General features: G+C 40.5%; 1 protein-coding gene across 4 annotated transcripts in view; it reads left to right on the forward strand.

Annotated features, from left to right (window-relative positions):
- SMC2 (structural maintenance of chromosomes 2) overlaps window positions 1–18,424 on the forward strand; it is a 40,595-nt gene extending 22,171 nt beyond the window's left edge. For 2 of the 4 annotated variants that reach the window (XM_025208994.1, XM_025208995.1), the window contains exons 14-25: window positions 755–874; window positions 1,975–2,179; window positions 3,227–3,362; window positions 5,066–5,190; window positions 7,534–7,727; window positions 8,901–9,044; window positions 9,342–9,536; window positions 10,025–10,225; window positions 11,050–11,166; window positions 13,561–13,721; window positions 15,971–16,118; window positions 17,495–17,686. In XM_025208994.1, coding sequence (XP_025064779.1) covers window positions 755–874; window positions 1,975–2,179; window positions 3,227–3,362; window positions 5,066–5,190; window positions 7,534–7,727; window positions 8,901–9,044; window positions 9,342–9,536; window positions 10,025–10,225; window positions 11,050–11,166; window positions 13,561–13,721; window positions 15,971–16,118; window positions 17,495–17,686 — 1,938 coding nt within the window. Of the gene's footprint in view, window positions 1–754; window positions 875–1,974; window positions 2,180–3,226; window positions 3,363–5,065; window positions 5,191–7,533; window positions 7,728–8,900; window positions 9,045–9,341; window positions 9,537–10,024; window positions 10,226–11,049; window positions 11,167–13,560; window positions 13,722–15,970; window positions 16,119–17,458 lie in introns of all 4 variants that reach the window. The other 2 variants (XM_025208997.1, XM_025208996.1) reach the window with 2 other exon arrangements.
- The last annotated feature ends 745 nt before the right edge of the window (window positions 18,425–19,169 follow it).

Here is a 19,169-nt window from a genome sequence, read left to right on the forward strand (position 1 = left end):
CCTCTTATACGGCTAACAGGCCAATCGCTAGCCGCCACGTGTGAATAATTTAGCACTAGCCAATCACAGGGAACGAATTTCCATACCGGTGGCGGGAACTCTTTTGCACCGTGCATTCCTCTTGCAACATGAGCAATGCACTCTGCAAAAGAAGCTGCAGAAAAGGCGGGAAACTGGTCCCTGCACCGGAGTTTCCTCTTGCTACAGGAAACTCCCGTGCAATGCTCTGCAACTTAATGTGGATAATTCTGATGCCGAAGCACACACACACAATCATGCCTTTTGGGTCATGACAGGCAGCAGTAAATTTGACCTCAAGTGGGCATGGCCCAACTTAGATCAATAAGCAGGACTCCTGCTTACACCAACAGTAAATGTATTTTATCATTTGCATACTATTCCTATTGTTTTAGTGTTCACAATTAGTCACGTATTTTCATAGAATCATAGAAAATGAGGGTTGGAAGAGACCTCAGGAGGTCATCTAGTCCAACCCCCTACTCAAAGCAGGACCATCACCAACTAGATCATCCCAGCCAAGGTTTTGTCTAGCCGGGTCTTAAAAACATCCAAGGGTGGACAGTCCACAACCTCTCTGGGTAACTTATTCCAGTGTTTTGCTACGCTGATAGTGAAAAAGTTTCCTAATATCTACCATAAACTTCCTTTGCTGCAACTTGAGACCATCACTCCTTGTTCTGTTAAATACCTGTAATGTAGGCATTTTGGTAGATACCTGTTAACTTTATTTTAGGTTACTGGTAAGAAACTCCTAGAAAAAGGAGAACTGAAGCAACGATACACCATCATTCCACTGAACAAAATTGCAGCTGAATGTATTGCAGAAAAAACTGTGAAAGTGGCCAAAAGCTTGGTATGTTATATTTAAATAAGCTATTTTGCCATAAGTATGTTTTTTTTCTTTTATTTTGTCAGATCATTTTACACTAGCATTACTGTTGCATCTGTTCACATTCATAGTATGACCACTAATTTTTATGAAATAATGGTACTTGTTACTGTGTCAGAATTAGAGAGATTAATATTTTCTGGAGGAGGGATGGTTTAATTTGAAGTTTTGCAGAATCCACATATACTGGAATTGAGGTAAAACAATGATGGAGAACAGAGCACTAAATGATATACAGGTACATATTACATAGGATAACAGAATGTTGCCCACAACCCACTGTCACTCATCCACGGGCTTCCAAAATACTTAAAACAGCCTATGTATTGCTTATGAAGCCCATCAAACCACAGGTGCTACATGTGTGGAAGAGGCATAGTTACAGCTGCTTCTTTTACTCTTAGGCACACTTCACTCCTGTTCTGTGCTCTCTCATCTCTGACAGTAGCAGTCACAAGGCCTTCTATATTTCATGTTCTCAGAGATTTCTTTTTTTATTTTCATGAAGGGGACTGAGATGCTGCTTAAAACCTCCTTGCCTCACAGTGAGGGGAAAAGTATTATTTCCCAGAAGCATGGGGCAAGAGGAGGGGCTGTTTAGAAAAGTTACATGTCAGGTTTCTTCCTTGCCAAATCAGAGAAGACTGGGAATACCCTGAGAAATAGGCAAGGTAGCATTGAGCTATCAATTGCTTGGATGGGTAGTCAGAAGGGTTGGGTGGAAAGGGGGCAAAGAGAATTGAATCACTTCATGACTGGAGGAAAGAGTGGTGGGACTGAGCAATAGAGCTCTATTGCCAGTTAGAGAATAGGCCCTGGAAGTACATTGCTGAGTCTGATTGATGGTGTAAACTGCTAGTGCTATTACTAGTTAAGCCAGATTGGTCTGTTTTTACAGCTGTAATTGGGTACTTAAAAGATACTTGCTTCTTATAATATTTGGTAACAAGAAGGCCCAATATATTACAAAAGCTCTAATTGCAAGGGTGGTGGGGAACTGGATTTAAAAATTGTTTTTTTAAATTGCATTGTGACATACCAATCCTATTCCCTTTGACTTTTAGGTTGGTGCTGACAATGCTCATTTGGCCCTTTCACTGGTTGGCTATGAATCTGAGCTGCAGAAGGCAATGGAATATGTTTTTGGAATGACACTGGTTTGTGATAACATGGATAATGCCAAGAAAGTGACATTTGACAAAAAGATAATGAAAAGAACTGTCACACTTGGAGGAGATACGTTTGACCCCCAGGGCACTCTGAGTGGAGGTCATTTTTTATTTTTTTTTCATATCCTAGATTTCAGTTGATGTAACCCTTGTAATGATTTAATAAATGTGAAATATAAAATGGCAAGTGGAACAAGTTAACTTTGAATCTGTTTGACTGAATATGTATTTCTTCAGTAACAGGGAGCAGGCTTTCAAACAGCCCATCTAGCAGGGGGAAAATTAATTGGATAGTCCCTGTTAAGATCAATAATTTAAGTACATTTAAATTCTCAAATGCATTCATTATCTACTCTGGTAAATGTGAGTACTTCAAAATCGTACATATTCAGTCTAACATACCTTATTTATGGTCAAATCATTAATTAATTAAATGAAAATTTAATTTTTTGTACTTGACTTAAAAAAAAAAAAAAAAGCCAGTACAATAATACTAGATTTCAGTAATATTTCCATTTCAAGAAATTTGAAGGAAAAGGTAGGTTCTGCTCAAGTTTGCATATACCTGAAATACAGGGGAGGGATAGGAGTCAAATTCACCCACGTTGTTAATTTTTTGGGTTTTTTTAAGGAGCAGCTGAGGTTGGTAGCCAGAATTAAGCAACATTTGTTTTTGAGGTCTCTGTGTTATGAAAGTGTCCTCTATGGCATGTACTGTAACAATGTAAGAATGAAAAAAAATGTACATTGGAAACTATTGTTTGTTTTTCTTTACAAACAAATTATTTGAAACCTTGTTTCTAATTGTTAAAACCAAATTCAGCAAAAGAATAGCCAGAAATTTGAATGTACACACTATTAAGCAGGTAACTTTTTTTATTAGTTCATTCAGGTTTCACTTTTTTTTTTAGAATATATCTGGTAAAATTTACAGAGCTATGATGCAGATAAATGAAATGTCTTAATTCAGAACTAAGAACAGTTTTTGCTTATCTTGAACTCTTACATTCAATTGTGGCTGTCTAAAGAACATTGGGTTTTTATTGTTTGCAATGTGAAAATGCCTATATTTTATTTTAAACTTTGTTTGCCTATGCTTTCATTTATATAGACTCACGTTAGCTTTACTTTTTCTTTTGCTAACCAGGTGCACGGTCACAGTCTACCCCTATATTGTCCATAATTCAAGAACTGAAAAGCATTGATGAAAAGTTAAAAACTAAGGAGTCTGAGCTAGAGACAGTAGAAAAAGAGCTGGCAAGTTTAAAGAACATTGCTGAAAAGTAAGAGTTGCATCTAAACTCATGTGTCTGTATATATGAAATATGCATAACTTTTACTGTATTTACTTGTATACTATACTCACCTTTAGCTCTCCAGAACTGGGATGCATGTCTGAAGCTGATCTCGGCATTGGCATGGCTGCTGGGGGCTGTGTTTCTCTCCCAGCCAGCATGCAATAGGCACAAAGTCCACTTTCTATTATCATAGCTAGAATTTTTAACTCTCATAGCTGGTACTCTTTGGTAGCAGCTTTTGACTGTGATACGACTCAGGAAAACATTTTTCTGCTGTTGCAAAACAATGTAGCTGCTTGCAGATTAAAAAAAATATATATTTTTTTAATTAAAAAGCACTTTACAGGCAGAAGTAGTGCATTATTTCGACCCAGCCCCGCAGCGTCTGTATAGATCAGGTGCTTCATTGGGGCTTTTTAGCACTTTTATCTGAGCGCTTTTAAAATCAATCAGTTATTCGATAGAAGTGCCAAAAAAGCCCCGCTGAAGCACCCAATCTATACAGACACTGGGCGAGTCAAGTCACACTGACTTTTCTGGGTATGTGCTGGGATCAGTGCAGGAGCACGCCGACCTTTTAAGTAAAGTGCCGTTTGGATTTTCTTTTCTTTTTTTTTTTAGCATCTGTAAGCAACCTGTGTGTTATCTGGGGACATGTAGTATGCTAGAAAATATGGCATAAAAAAGCAGAGGAACAGTTGAGGTGTAATATAAAAGACTTTCATGGCAGTACACTGGGACTAGCAGTTTCTGGTCAACACCCTATAGGAAAATAGTAATAAGAGCTTTTAATGTGAATATGCTTGGGGAAAATGACATTTGAACACACTGATGTTTTTCTGAAACATCTGTTTTCCTGCCTTTTAGTTGATATGAATTTGCTTAAATTCTGTTGTGTAACTGCCAGCCTGAATTTCAGCATCTAAGGAGTGAAGTCAGAGCTATGAATTGCTGTAGAAAATACCAAAACCGAAACAATAGCTTAACAATATTTACTGTGTGTGGATTTTTAAATTAAATTAGATTATCTTAGAAAAAAAAGATTTATCTGCTTTATGGACCTTTATTTGCCAGTTGCAGTTAAAAATACTGGTCTGTTAAACCTGTGTTATAAACTATATGGAGGCAAATGAGGCCTAACTCCAAATCCTTTCAAAATAAAGAATGATTATATATGGTACTATTACATGTACTAGTTTGTCCTTTTCTGCCACCAGTAAAAGGAGAAAAGAGTATTCAGTTTATTTTTATTATTTCTAGACTTTCACAATTAAAAAGATGAGCTCTAAAACGCAACGTCTCCACCTATTTGCTTCCTGTACATAGTGTCGATGCTACATCTCCTTTAAGAGGAGTCCATTTAATTAAGCAAATGGTTTGCAGCACTTGTGAGGATTATCTGCCTACTAATGTGGTATGAAGTATGTGTTTCTGCTCAAAACTGATGTCAGTGAGGCAATACAGGTTATAAATGCCATTGTCCCAGCAGGTTGTATATGAGGCTTAGTCAGCAGCTGGACCACTGGTCCATTTTATCAATATTCCTCATTCTAAAATAAGCAAGTACTTGTATTTCCCAACTGTTCCCCAATATGCTTTGAAAATATTAAATGTTTTATACTTAACGGAATAGGTATGTAAGCTATTTACACATGAATACATCTAACTTAATTTTGCTATAATCTGAGGTATCGCAATCTGAAACAACAGTGGGAGATGAAATCCGAAGAAGCAGAACTATTGCAGACAAAGCTTCAGCAAAGTGCCTATCACAAACAACAACAAGAATTGGAAGTCCTTGAAAAAACCATAGGTGAGACGAACATGTTATGTTCAGAAGCAAGTTGCTGAAAGTGTGAATTCGGCTGCTTGTAATAGAATCTCATTTGTTTTTGAAACTTCAAGCTAAAATGTGTTCAAAGTTTAATGAGGCAAGGATTTCTCAGGGTGATATCTTTTTATTGGACCAACTATGTAGTTGGGATAAAATTAGAAAGGCTTTTGAATACAAGGCTTTCTTCTTCAGGTCTTTGATTACAGGGAGCCAGTCACAGCATAGTGAAAAAGAGAGGGGAGAGGGTGAGAGAGATTTTCAGGGGTAACGAACACATAGGTAGCTGACATACATGCAGGCCCCCACTCAAACTCATGACACTTTACATGAAGTGCCATGAGTTAAGGCGACACCTTGACCCAACAGACATTGGCCTGTTGGGTCAGAGGTGGGGAAAATCTGACAGCTGTCAGCAGAAAGGGAGGGGGAAGCCAGCAATGAGCTGCCAGCTGAGGTTTGTCCAGCCTGAGCTGGAAGGGAGGGCTGGAGTAGAGCTCCCAGCCTTGTGGGTCTGGCCTGGATTACTGCATCAGCCCAACCTTGTTCATGTGAAAAGTTTAACCCTAACGAACACAAATTCCCTAAGGCGCTCTGAAGTAGCGCCTTCATCTGATACCTCATTTGAGGAAAGTTTAATTTTCCTTGCAATTGGCCACTTCTAAAAGCAGTCTGCAGCCATGCATGTGTGTCACAGCACGGCTGTGGAGTGCTTTCAGGGGCCCAGTTACATGAAAAATGTAACCTCTGTCTGCGCCCACAATTAGCAGAAGAAAAGATGCTGATTGCTGGGAGATCAAGGCCTATCAAAAGGGCGAAGGATCATTCTCACCTTTCCTGTGTGGAAAGAATTCAGAAGCTGGGTAAAACAATGTGCCCTAAACCTGTTAGTTTAGTCCATGGTTTTAGTGTCCAGGTAGTATATGGATTTTTGTTCCCAAGTTCAGCTTTTAAAAGTGTTGGGGCAGATTTCCCTTGAGCATGAGGACAGTGAGGTCAGAGACAGATTGGTTGTTCTGTGAGAAATGTGCTCCTAACGGTATGTGTATGTCCCTGTTCTTTTTTTTTTTTTCTGCAAGAGTTCATTGCTTCATTCTGGTATGTACTTGCTGTTTAGTTTCACGCATACAGTTGCCATGAAGGCACTTAGTGCATTGGATCAGGTATATCACATTTGGGAAAGGCATGTGTAAGAACCATGGATTCTGCTGTGTTGTTTTTATGCAGGGGTGTTGATAGTAGTGACAGGAGAGATGTGCTGACAGGTTAAGTATTTCTTGCCCAGGCAAGTCTGTGTCCCACTTGATGTCTGTTGGGCAGCAGAGAGTTTGCTTTTGATGATGAGTTGGGTAAGGTTAGCAGGCTGTTTAAAGTGGAAGGGCTAGGAATGTTTTTCTCAGGGTCTGATCCTTGTTGAGTATAGGCTAAATTACTGATTTTTCTGATTAGTTCGAGTATGAGGTAGTAGGTCTTCAGTCCAAATAATTAAAATACCTGTGTAATGCAGGTACAGTGAAGGTTTGGTGGTACGGTTTTCTAGAAGTGTTTTCAAAGTTTAAATGGTCTGTTTTTAAGTTAAATTACAAAACAAGAAAAAGGTTAATGGAAAAATTTAAATGGGAATTTAAATAAGATTGACTCCCTTGCTATCTAATTCTCTTATTTGTAGAAGTAATGTCTTTGTTCTGTGTAAAAAATAAAAAATAAAATACAATTCAAAACTTTCGAAGAAAGATGCTTTTTCCTTTTTTTAAGAAAACTGCTATATAAAAAATCCATATTAATAATCTCAAACTTATTGGTTATGAAGGAGTCAGCTTGGTTAAGTATATACTTGTTTTATACTACAATTTAAAATATGGGAAATCATTAGAAAAATGTAGGCATTTACACAGGTAAAGGAGATTTAAGAAAACACAGCAAGAAGAAAAGGAATAGCAAACATAAATGGGTCTAAGGGGAAGAAACAGGCAGATAAAAATATCGCAATCCTGCTGTGGGAAGGGACAGAACTAGACTAGTTTGAAGTTTTTTGCCGTATAGCTTATAAAGAGTATACTTTCCTTCTTGTTTAAAAGGAGAGCTTATTTAATCTGTGAAACTTAATGGAAGATTTTCCATTGTGCTGGCCTTCCTCAAGTGGATTGTCTTTTACTGGACAATATTCTTTTCCTGAAGGGTTTTAGAAGAGGAAGCACTGAAATGGTTGACAATAAATCCGTACTACGAACCTTTTCCAAGGGAAGCCATTGTATAATGTATGTATAAAAATGTTAGTATGGGGCAGGAAAGACTTACAGTTCAATACTATTGTTTTTGATTTAGAGGAAAGTCAAGGGATACTAAAGAAAACTAATGAAGTAAAAAAAAAGGCAGAAGAAAAATACCAAGTACTAGAAAACAAAATGAAAAATGCTGAAGCCGAGCGTGAGAGAGAACTGAAAGAAGCCCAGCAGAAGTTAGATGGTGCTAAGAAAAAGGCAGATGTATCCAGCAAAAAGATGAAAGAAAAGCAGCAGGTAAATCTTTTACTACTGGTAGCAATTTTAACAATGCTGAAAACAGCAAAACTTGATTAGCAAATCCTTATTGTCCATTTTTGTTACATAAATATTATTTTGTAGTTACTGACATACATACAAATTGGCAATGCCTACTTCGTTCTAGGTGAATAAATGCATTCCTCCTCCACCTTCTACTGTGTGTAATATCACAGTTGTGTTTCTGGTTAAGGAACTGATGACTTACCTGGATTACAGGTAAACTGGCAGGTTGGCTATGGGAAGAGAAACAAGAGACTTGACATTGCTTACATTCCAAAACAAAAACACTTACCCCAAAGTCACTTAAGACAGCACAACACAGATTCTTAGCTACGCAAGCTGGGGGCATTGGGGGCATTCAAGAGGGGGAGGAGGATGGCATGCAGACTGGTCTTTTTGAATTTGCTGAGGTCTCCAGTTTTTCCCTCCAGCCTGAACCCTGTATTTATAGATGGCTTATTTTAATGAACATTCTCTGATTGGTTTTATTTAAATGTCTTTGTTTTACTGAAACTTTCAGGATTGGACAGAGCTGACTTGTAAGGTGTCAGTTAGTTGGGATTTATATCCTTGGGAAGGTAGAAGGGAGAGTTTCTTACCTCTTTTTTCCTTCACCGTTATGCAATGTCGTTTGCTACAATCCTTAGTTTACATTCTTGACTGACAAGGTTGCTTTGTTTTTACAACTTATCTAAGAAAACTAACAAATATATTTATTAATGTTTTAAAGTAAAACAGCATCCAATACACTTGGTTTCATCAATCACTATTCACATTTTAAGATAATTTAATTTTCTAGTATATTTGGATGATCTAATTTAAGGTCATTTTTTGTGTCTCCTTTCAGGCCTTGTGTTCTGTTTTAACTAGATCTTGTTAGTTTAGCTGGGGATGCTGATTACTACTTTTACTTTGACCAAACCATTTGTTACATCTGCAAAGGTTCATTCTATAGTTACTGTACTCAGAAACAGGCTTTGGGGCCTTCTGCTTTAGCCATGCTTTCACAGCTTGGCTTAAGCCCCTTGAAAACGGCTAAGGCTAGCATCATGACTTAGTCTCCCTTTTGAAGCCTCTACAGTAAGCTGAATGCTATATCTTTCCATTCAAACACAACTTTAATCCATTTTCTACATCTTCCCTGTTTAGGAAGTTGAAGCTTTGGTCCTGGAATTAGAAGAGCTAAAACGAGAACAGACTTCCTATAAACAACAGATTGAGGCTGTTGATGAAGCTATCAAATCTTACCAGACGCAGATTAATGCTATGGCATCTGAGGTGTCCAAGACCAAGGTAGAGCTGTGGTATTGTTTTCAAATAGGAAAAGGTCAGGTTTGATTCTTTCCATCTGTGTGTAGCTGAGAACAGAAATCCAAAAGCTTGCACTTTTTATCGTTTTATATTTTCTTTTAGATGGCTTTTCATGCTACACAACTAACGTACAATTTGTGGGCCTTTATATGTAGCCTTTTTACCCTCTAATGAATCTTGTCCCAGGAATATTTTTGCTGGACTTTTCCTTCCTTCATAATAAGTGCAGCATAAAATCTTTAAAAGAAGGTGTTGCATAACCATCCTTTTGCATTTCAGGAGTCCGTAAAAACAGCTCAGGAGGAGCTGGCCAAGCAAAAGGAAGTGATCATGACACAAGATAAAGAAATTAAAGACAAATCTGCAGAGGCAGCAAATTACAGAGAACAAAATAATGAATCTCAGCTTAAGGTTAAAGAGCTGGAACACAACATCAGTAAACACAAGCGAGAGACAACAGATGCTGCTGCCAAGGTACCCTGGAACTCTGTAGCTCTTCACCTCCAGTAAACACAGATAGTTTCTTCCTTGGTCATCTCCTGACACTAACAACTCCTTTACTTGTCCCATAATGTAGCAAGGCAGACAACATATAGGTTAATGCTTACAACCCTCCATGAGAATTTGCCAGTAAATGGTGTTTGTCAGATAAAAGGGAACAATTTTCATTCCTTTCAGTGACAGAAGTAACTAAGTACCTCTTAAAGATGACTAACCTAGAGATATAATTGTAGTGTCTTATGCTGTCCTTTGGTGTGTTAGAGTCCAAATCAGAAGACTAATTCATATGCTAAGCATTTCCCTGAGTTTTGGTCCCCCTGATTTGCACCACTTGATTTGTGTTCTTTTGATTTCAAAGATGGAAAACAATATCGTATTTGTCTGCTGAGATTTAAGGTGTAAAACATTTTTTTTTCATTCATGTAGATGGTATCAACATAACTCTTTTTGTACGTTCCCAGGTGACCAAAATGCTGAAAGAGTATGAGTGGATAGCTTCAGAAAAACAACTCTTTGGCCAGCCTAACACAGCCTATGACTTTAAAACTAACAATCCTAAAGAAGCAGGTCAAAGGCTGCAGAAACTTCAAGAGAAAAAGGGGAAGCTGGAAAGGAATGTGAACATGAGAGCTATGAACATGCTTTCGGAGGCAGAAGAGAGGGTAAATGGTTTTTTGCTTTCTTCTCTACAGACTAGACAGTATCTTGTGGATTGCCATGTGTGCGGTATACATGAGTCACCTATGAACCGTACTTCTCTCATTCTCATTTGGGGCATTGAGAATCTTCCTAAAGCTTTTTAATTTTTCTAATTCGGAGATGTCAGTAGCAGAATTCACTTATATTTATTCTTGGATTCTGATGCATTGTTTGCTCATTAGTTATCGATGTGGGAGAAAGTCCTAGCCTTTGTTGGCAAAGGATGAATTTCTTTCCAAAAGTCCATTTATTCTTGATTAGCACTGAGATGGTATTACACTGGCCACTGCATTGCTGGATTGTGTTTTCAGGTTTAAACATTTTGCAGATACAAAGAAACCCTCATGAAAATCTTGAATAATATAACTGTATATTTTGAAGACTAGATCTTCCAGCTAACATATTGCTGTTTCCTGGCCGGAGTTGGTGTGTTCTGTCATGCTGGGTACAACATGGTCATTTCTCATATTAAAAAGTAAATAAAATGGCTGTGTATTGTATATATTATCAGAAATATAATATTATGAACCACTGTTAGCATGAAGAGGGAGGGAAGCCTCTCCTTAAGGTATTGTTAGTTTTACCTCTTTAACATTACAGGGAATTCCTAAAGTATCAGATACCCTACTATTGGCAAACAGTTCATTGTATGCTTTTATACTTTTAATCTTCTGAGTAGGATTATTTTCAGACTTGCAGTTACGGATGTTTTATGTTTGTACTGTTAAATACAAAGATGCCAAGTACAAAATTAACGGAGACCTATCTTCTGTTCTTATTATATCAGTACAATGACTTAATGAAGAAGAAGAGAATTGTAGAAAACGACAAGTCTAAAATTCTTGCAACGATTGTAGAACTTGATCAAAAGAAAAATGAAGCTTTAAATATTGCTTGGCAAAAGGTATGTTATTGCAGATCTAACTTCTAGTAAGATATGAATGCAAGATTTGATGTGGAGAATCAAGCTTGATTTCATTTTGTTTTTTTCATTTGTGCATGTCCCTGCCAGTGCATTAGGACCCTTTCCTAGTGCTTGTTTCCATCCCCCATTTGTTATGTTTTCAAGCATACACCTACATGCTTTTTTCTATGCAGATGTTTTGGAAACTTCTCAGCAGCAAATTAAATCTTCCTCACTCAAAATCCACCTTCTCTGCATTTTTCCATAATGCCTACAAGAGAAACTTAGCATGACACTGCTGATGTGCTGAAACAACTACCTGTCATAGCGTGCAGTACTAGTCTCCATGTTAGCTTACAGTGTAATTAGATTGATTCCTGCCCCAATTAGTTTACATCGTTTTGTTCTTCGTCAGTATGCTGCCTAGTACAGTGGGGCTCTGGCCAAGGACTGGAGCTTCTAGGCATTATAGTAATATAAATAACTTAGAGCAGTAGCGCTCAACCTTTTGGCTCTGTGGGCCAGGTAAGTGGTATGGGGCTTGTCTGTAGGCCAGATTGGGCCCTGGGGCCCAGCACCACCCCCTCCAACTCCTGGACACTGGGATTGGGAGCTGCCCTCTTTATGCTGGGTGATATTTCTGCCCAGCCTGTTTGCTGGCATCAGGTGTCAGATCCAGTACGAAGGGCTCAAGGCTCCCCAGGGGCTGGACATTTGGCAGCAAGGGAGCAGGGGCACTACTCCCCTGCTGCCAAGTTTCCAGACCTGTGGGCAGCCCATGGGTCAGATGACATGGTGCCATGGGCCAGGTCTGGCCTGCAGGCTGGTGGTTGCACACCCTTGACTTAAAGGATTATTTCTGTTGCTTTCTGTGTAAGCCTGTAATCGGCTCTACCTGTTCCATTCAGTAATATCACAGGGGAAGATTCTTTATCTGGTACGTTGGTCTTTCCACATGGGAGAGTTTGAGAGAAATTCTAATGACACTTCTTTTGATGTGATAGTGCTAGAGTGGTGATGTGTAGCTATGATGGTCCAGGAAACATGCAAGAGGCATGGGTTTTTATGGGTAATAGCTTTTATTGGACCAATGGTGTGGTTGGGAGGGATTTAGGCTGTCTTGGGGTACAGGGCACCCTCCTTCAGGGTGCCTGCAAAGTTGACTTAGACAAATCTGTGAGCACCTTGAGGAAGGTGCCTTGTGCCCCAAGACAAGTCTAAATCCCTCTCAACCATGCTGCTGGTCCAATAAAAGATACCACTCATAAAAAGCCTTGCCTTGGCTTTGAGAGCTTTCATTTTGTGAGCTTTATATACTGAAGTTTTTAACTTGGCTTATGAAGCTATAGTGCATTTACAAATGCAGTATCAGAGTTATTTTTTGTAATTGCTGCATCAATTTGATATGAAGCAGAAGCTTTTGATGTCCATGTACGATGCCAGTGGGAGGAATAGTACTGGGAAGAGCATGTTCCTGGCCCAACAGACTTCATTAGCTAGGTTGTAAATTTGTAATCTGTCAGCAATTTTCCCATTACAGTGTTTTTCTCCCCCTCCCTTTGAAATGTAGTAAAGGTATGCACATGTGCCTCTGATGGGGGCTTGCTATTCTTAACAATTTTTCATCCAGAAAAAATTCCTGGGCACCAGACTAACTCATGAGCTCTACCAAGAGTACGTATTTAATCCCCTGACTGAAACCACAGTCTATAGTTCTTTAAATTTTGCACCTCAGCTGTTTACTGTTTCTACCTCTGGATCAGGGATGTTGAGATCTAGCCCATGAGCCAAATCCAGCCCTATTATCCACTCCCTGGTGCTGCCTCTGGATCTCTAGTTGACCCACACATGGCATGTGCTAGACTGGCCCCGTGACAGTGTCTGCCCTGGGACACATTGCCACATGTGGTTCCCATTCCAGGCAGCCTGCACATGGCATTCCCCCTGGTCACTCAGAGGTAGTGCCAAATGCAGCATTGATCCCAAACCAGCTGAAGTGGGCGCTGTGTGCAGTGAATCCCAGACCAGTGGGAGCAAATGCTGTCTGTGTTGGATTCGGCACAGGGGGAAGGTCTGTGTGCCTGATCTGGAGCACAGGGCTGGCCATGTGCCATTCATGCAGCCCATGAACTGGCCCTACACCACTCATCTGGCCCATGGAGCCAGAACAGTTCAACACGCCTGCCCTAGATCATACTTTCCCCATCACTTCCAAAATAGTCTATTCTCTAGCATTTTCTCAGCATCTGATGTGTATTAATATTCTGGACATCTAACTGGGTTGAGTCAGGATGTTAAAGGAAGCATTTGTAATGCTATTTATTAGTTTATGTATTCAGCAATTGTTATTCATGATTCAAAGATCTTTAGAAAATATTTGGTCTGATTTTCTAGGTGAACACAGACTTTGGCTCCATTTTCTCTACTCTTCTACCTGGAGCCAATGCTATGTTGGCAGCCCCTGAAGGACAAACAGTCCTAGATGGCCTCGAGTTCAAGGTTGCCTTAGGAAACACCTGGAAGGAAAACTTAACAGAACTTAGTGGAGGTCAAAGGTTGGTGATCTTTTTAATGCTTATTTTTCCTTTCCACCTTGTGCCCATAATTCTGTGAAATAAGCCATTCAGATATAGGCTCTTCTCTGGGTAAGTTTGGTCTTGTATGCCTAAAGTAAGTTATGGCCCTGGGTTATGTCCCTCTGATAGCAAGCCTTCAGTGCTTTCCTTATTTACCAATCCCCCATTTTAATAGTCAGCATAAATAAGGTGTAGCAATTTTGGGGGGCTCCAGGGGTGGCTAAGATGGTCCCGGGTGATCATGCTACCCTTGCCCTGCTCCAGCTCTAGGGTACCCTCCCCTTTGCACTCACCTGACACTACTTAGGCAGTGTCCTTTCAATAAAACAAATGCATCAAGTGTCCTAGAGCAAACTCCAGTTCTTCTTGCCACTAGCAGGTCCCTCCTGGACCTTGCGGGTGTCAGTTCTGCCCCTCAGGCTGAGTTGGGCCCTCCTGACCTATCCATGACCCTCAGGGCACCTGTAGCTTTAAGGGCTATTCTCAGCCTCTGACCTTCCGTACAGCCATGCCCATGCCTCGCAGGTGTTACTGTACCATTACTCCCTTGTTGGGACCTCAGCCTTCTCAGCCTCCGCCCCTTCTCTAGCTCTGCCTTCTAGCCCAGGCCCACTGTGTTGGACTTGGCTTCTGGGCTCCAGCTCTTGTCTTGACAGAGAGAGAACCAGGACCAAGCTGCCTTGCTTTGGGCAGTGAGCCCACTTTGGCTTTATTTGGGTCCCTGGCCCCTACTTGGCTTTAGCCTGCACTAGGCTACCATCTCTCTCTAGGCTGTACCCTGCCTTTGGGCTCAAGCTTTCTCTGTGTCCTGGGCCCCCTCAGCTCTTGGCAGGCTCAAAACACTCTGTTACAGCATCAGGCACTATTGGGACCTCTGCACCACCCCTAATAATCCCAAACCCAAACCACCAGATTAAACTGTAACGAAGGAATAAACACACTCACTGTAACAAACTTAACCCACTTTAGATGCAAACATCAACATTAGTTTGCTGTCTTGCAGCCATACCTCCCCTTCCCCTGGGTTATATCCCTCTAATTGCAAGCCTTCAGTGCCTTACTTGCATACTTAGGGGATTCCAAGAGTCAGTAGAGCCCCTTCCTGCAGCCTGTGGCTGGGAGCTCTTCCGTCTGCAGCTTGCTATGCCAGCCTGCCTGACTTGACTCAGCCGCTGGGTTTATATGCTGCCTAAGCCCTGCCCTTTCTGGTCAGGTGGCACTCCAGCTAAGCAGGGGTTTTTCATTAAGGCTGGTGGCCATGGCAGCTTATGACTGCTGCTCTAGCAGCCTCCCTGCTGCACAAGCTAGGCTCTGCCCTACTAGCCTGTTTCCTTAGCTGCCTATTCCATTGCAGCCAACTTCCCGCAGGCAGGGTTCTCCTGACTGGCCGCAGGTGCTCCCCTTCCCTCTAATGGGCAGCTCCCTGCCTAGGCAGCAGTGTTTCTTTGCTGCCTTCCTTCTTGTGGCTAGCCCCTGCTCAGCTGTCTCGGCTATTGTCTTCTGCCTTTTCTCTCCTTAAAGTAACAGGAGCCCCAGACTTCCTGTTATATAAAGTAAAGCGCTGAACTAATCTTATGATACCAACACAATGGAAACCTTCAAGAACAAACTGGGTGCATCTACATGTTCATTAATGTACTGTAATTATGGCACATTAAGTTTAGTAGCTGTCATTACAGGTACTAAGCTTAATGCGCCATAATCGGTGCTATTGTACATTAGCGCAGAAGAATGCTTCTTTTGTGATGTTAATACACATTAGACTGTCTACTGCGCATTAGTGCATTAGCATGGTTTTTACCAGCCGCATTAATGTGCAGTAGAATTAATCTAATGCGCATTAAGTATCCTGTGTGGACATACCCACTGAAATGTAGAGAAATGACTATAAATTAAATGAATCAGAGGAGAGTCACAGCAGCTCTAAATAAACAGCATCAAAGAGCATCTATTACCATATTAAAGACTTGTATGTTTGTTTTGTTGTCTCCAGCTCTGGATTCCTCCTCTGGTTCACAAGTGCTACCTCTGACACTGAAAGCTTTGTCTCCATTTGTGTCTCTAGCACATAAGAGGGACGTTAGCTGCTGTGCACGTAATACTTTCTGCCAAAAGCAATGTAGGATCTTTAGGTTAATCTGAAAATGATCTTGCAGCCAAACTGCAATTCAGTGGAATGGCCAAAGGAAATGGGAAGACATTCTTTTAAACTTTGTGTTTGGTTTTAGGTCTTTGGTGGCTTTGTCCCTGATCTTAGCCATGCTGCTTTTCAAACCTGCTCCAATTTACATCCTGGATGAAGTAGATGCAGCTCTTGACCTCTCCCACACACAGAACATTGGACAGATGCTTCGTACTCACTTCAGGCATTCCCAGGTAGGGTCCTGCGCAGGTTTCCATGTGTAGCTCATTTTCAGAGAGCAGGTACACAAACTAGGGAGCTCAGGGTGCATAAGACACAGCTCATTCAGGTCATGCTGAATATTCTCCAAACTATGAAACCTTTTAAAGTTGCATTGCAGTATTCTGGCTCACCTCCTATGATGTGACTTATTTGCATAATATTTTTTTCTTATGCAAGCAATTATTGTAGCACTATGGAGCTGTTAAGTAAGTAGAAGGGATGATTTCATTCCAAATATAAGGGATGTTGCCAGTCTAGTAAGATGTGGTTCACATCTTGAAGAGTTTTGTTCCCTGGTTTAAAAAATATATTTCTAATTTGGGCCCTGGCATGAAATGTGCCAGGCATGAGTAAGAAACTTACAACTTGAGTAGAAAAATGTACACCACTGGAGGAGTTAGTTTCTTCTGGTGATGGCCTCTTGCTCGTGTTAGAACTCAGGTGTTTATAAGCAAACCACTGGTAACTGGAATACTGTTGGTTTGGTTGGAATAATGTCCTCTCACTTCCCAGGCCAGTCTGCCTTCTTCCTAAGTTTGAAACTAAATTTTCTTTTTTGCAAATTGGAGCTTTACTTACCTTGCAAGTTCACAAACAGATGCAGTAAAATTTCTGCCAGGTACAGTGCCCAGAGCACCCATTGCTATGTTCCTTTCTGACTTGCTAAACAAATGCTTATAGAGAGGGAAGGAACTAAAAAAGAGCTGTCCCTCCCTGACCTCACGAGGGGAAGGAAAGGGCCTCGACCCAATATGTTGGCTGTCAAGAAGAGGCGTCTTTATAGTTTCATATGGAGTGAAGGAGCCTGGTTTCACCATAAAGCACATAGTTTGGGAAGGACCAAGACACAGGCTTAGTGGGGCTTCTGTTGGTGGTTTGTTGGCTCCAGTTCCTCCCAAACAAAAGATCACAGCATTGAGAATAGGGGGTGTGTGCAAATGCATGTACATGTGAACTTGAATTGGGGAAAGACTACCACTTTTTTCCTGTGGCTTTGTTGATGCTTATTACTAGAGCCGGGCTCGGCAACCTATGACCAGGGGCATTTGGCAGTGTTCTACCAGTGGGGAGCCGGGGGACCTTTGCCAGTGGCTGGGCAGTGGATATAAGTGGCAGTGGCTGGCTCCTGGCACTGGCCTGTCTCAGACCGGAGCTGTGTCATTCTGGAACATTGCCAGAAAACATTGCTGACTGCTGCACTAGAGAACAGGTGCCCAGGACAACAGCCAAGTACAAAACACAAGTACAAAAGTGCATCCATGTGCCTCATGACTTCATCCAAACTGTACCTCACTGTCCTTTTATCTTTTAGAATATGGTGTTCAGGCTAGTCTGTCCTTCTTTTTAGTTCATTGTGGTCTCTCTGAAAGATGGGATGTTCACCAATGCAAACGTCCTCTACAAAACCAAGTTTGTAGATGGGGTATCCACTGTTACGAGATTCACTCAGGCACAGAATGGAAACAATGCACCTCGACAGCAAAAAGCTGGTAAAACAAAACCAAGGGAGAACAGACCCAGACCTTATGTGGATGCTTGACAAGAAAATTCCACCTGCATCACTCTGGAATCACCTGCATTTCAGTCTCCTGGTTTGAAATGAGCAAGCGGGAGTCAATGAAGTATGCTGGCCAGTTTTCTGTAATGTACTCTTTCCAGTTGTATTTTATATTTACATACTTCATTATACCTGTGTTGTTTTTCAGAAAAATCTTCAGTGACTGTCCTCTGATGTTTGTAATTTTTTTTTTTCTATCAGCACCTTTTCACTTCTTTTCTTGGAGGTTTTATTCTAATTTCTGCCTTTTCTACCACTTCTGGAAGAGCATTGCCTTTCAGCTTAGCTCAACCTTGACTGCCACTGTACAGTTTGTTGGCTTTGTATTTTTCCCACAAATAATTCCGATAGATAGTTTTCCCCCCCACTTAAAATGGTCTTTTTTTTTAATCATGTTTTTTTTTAAAGAGAGGAGGACGTGAATGTGAATGTTTTCCTTTATTTTGATATGCAAATGCATGATGAAACTGTAATACCCATCCTTTAAGATGGGTTCTTTTCCCACCTGTTCCAAGATGCATGTCTATTGCCCTGTGTTGGCAAAAGGGGATAAATGGGAGTTCATAAAGCTGGTATCAAAATCCTAATTGCTGAAGAACACCGCCTAAACTGAAATGCAAACATGCTATTGACTTCCATTTAAAAGCAGGAGGAGGAAGACATTGATATTTTTTACCCTTCAAAGTTATAGCTATTTGTACAGTTGCTAAATATTTTTTTATTACATTGTCAATAAATAAATAATTTTTAGCTCAAATGCCATGTCAAATTGATTTTTGGTTTCTTCCCTCACAAGCAGATAGATACCTATAAGAACTGTGGCATATGACCAATAATTGAACACATTTAATCAAGCTTAAACTTCAAGCTTCATTTCTTAAACTTTTAGTCATGAATTTTTCAGTGGCACAAACTGGGCACGTGATTTACATGGACTGTGTAGGTACTGCAAAACTGATGTAATACTGATGCTTAAAACCATGGTGGCGAGAAGGGGGGAGTAGTGAGTAAAAATCAAATAACCAGTGCTGTTGCCATTCCATAATTCTGCTTGTTAGTCTGCTACCCAAACACAATTTCTTAGGATGTTTTTATTATTTATTTATTTTGCTCTCATGTAGAAAAGCTGAAAATTATTCCTCAAGCCAGCAGCCAGATGGCTGCAGCTTGACACATTTGACTCTCTTTCCCCTGCTACATCTAACTGCCATGAGGAGCTTCTATTTTATGACCTGTGTTCTTGCTGGTTCTTCCCTTTTTAGAGAGAGTCCTAAGCAGGTAGTAAGACTAACTTGGTTAGGTCTTCACTTTAGGTTTCCTATTGCAGTCTGGGATTTTGTCCACATCACTCTGGCAATAGCCTTACTTTATCAACACATGGTTATGATGTCTCTTCTAGGTACAAAAGACATGTTCCAAACACATGATCAATAATCCTTCAAAAGATCCACAGCTACTGTGAACC

This window comes from Alligator sinensis, unplaced genomic scaffold (genome assembly GCF_000455745.1).
Source record: "Alligator sinensis unplaced genomic scaffold, ASM45574v1 scaffold371_1, whole genome shotgun sequence".
Classification (NCBI taxonomy): domain Eukaryota; kingdom Metazoa; phylum Chordata; order Crocodylia; family Alligatoridae; genus Alligator; species Alligator sinensis.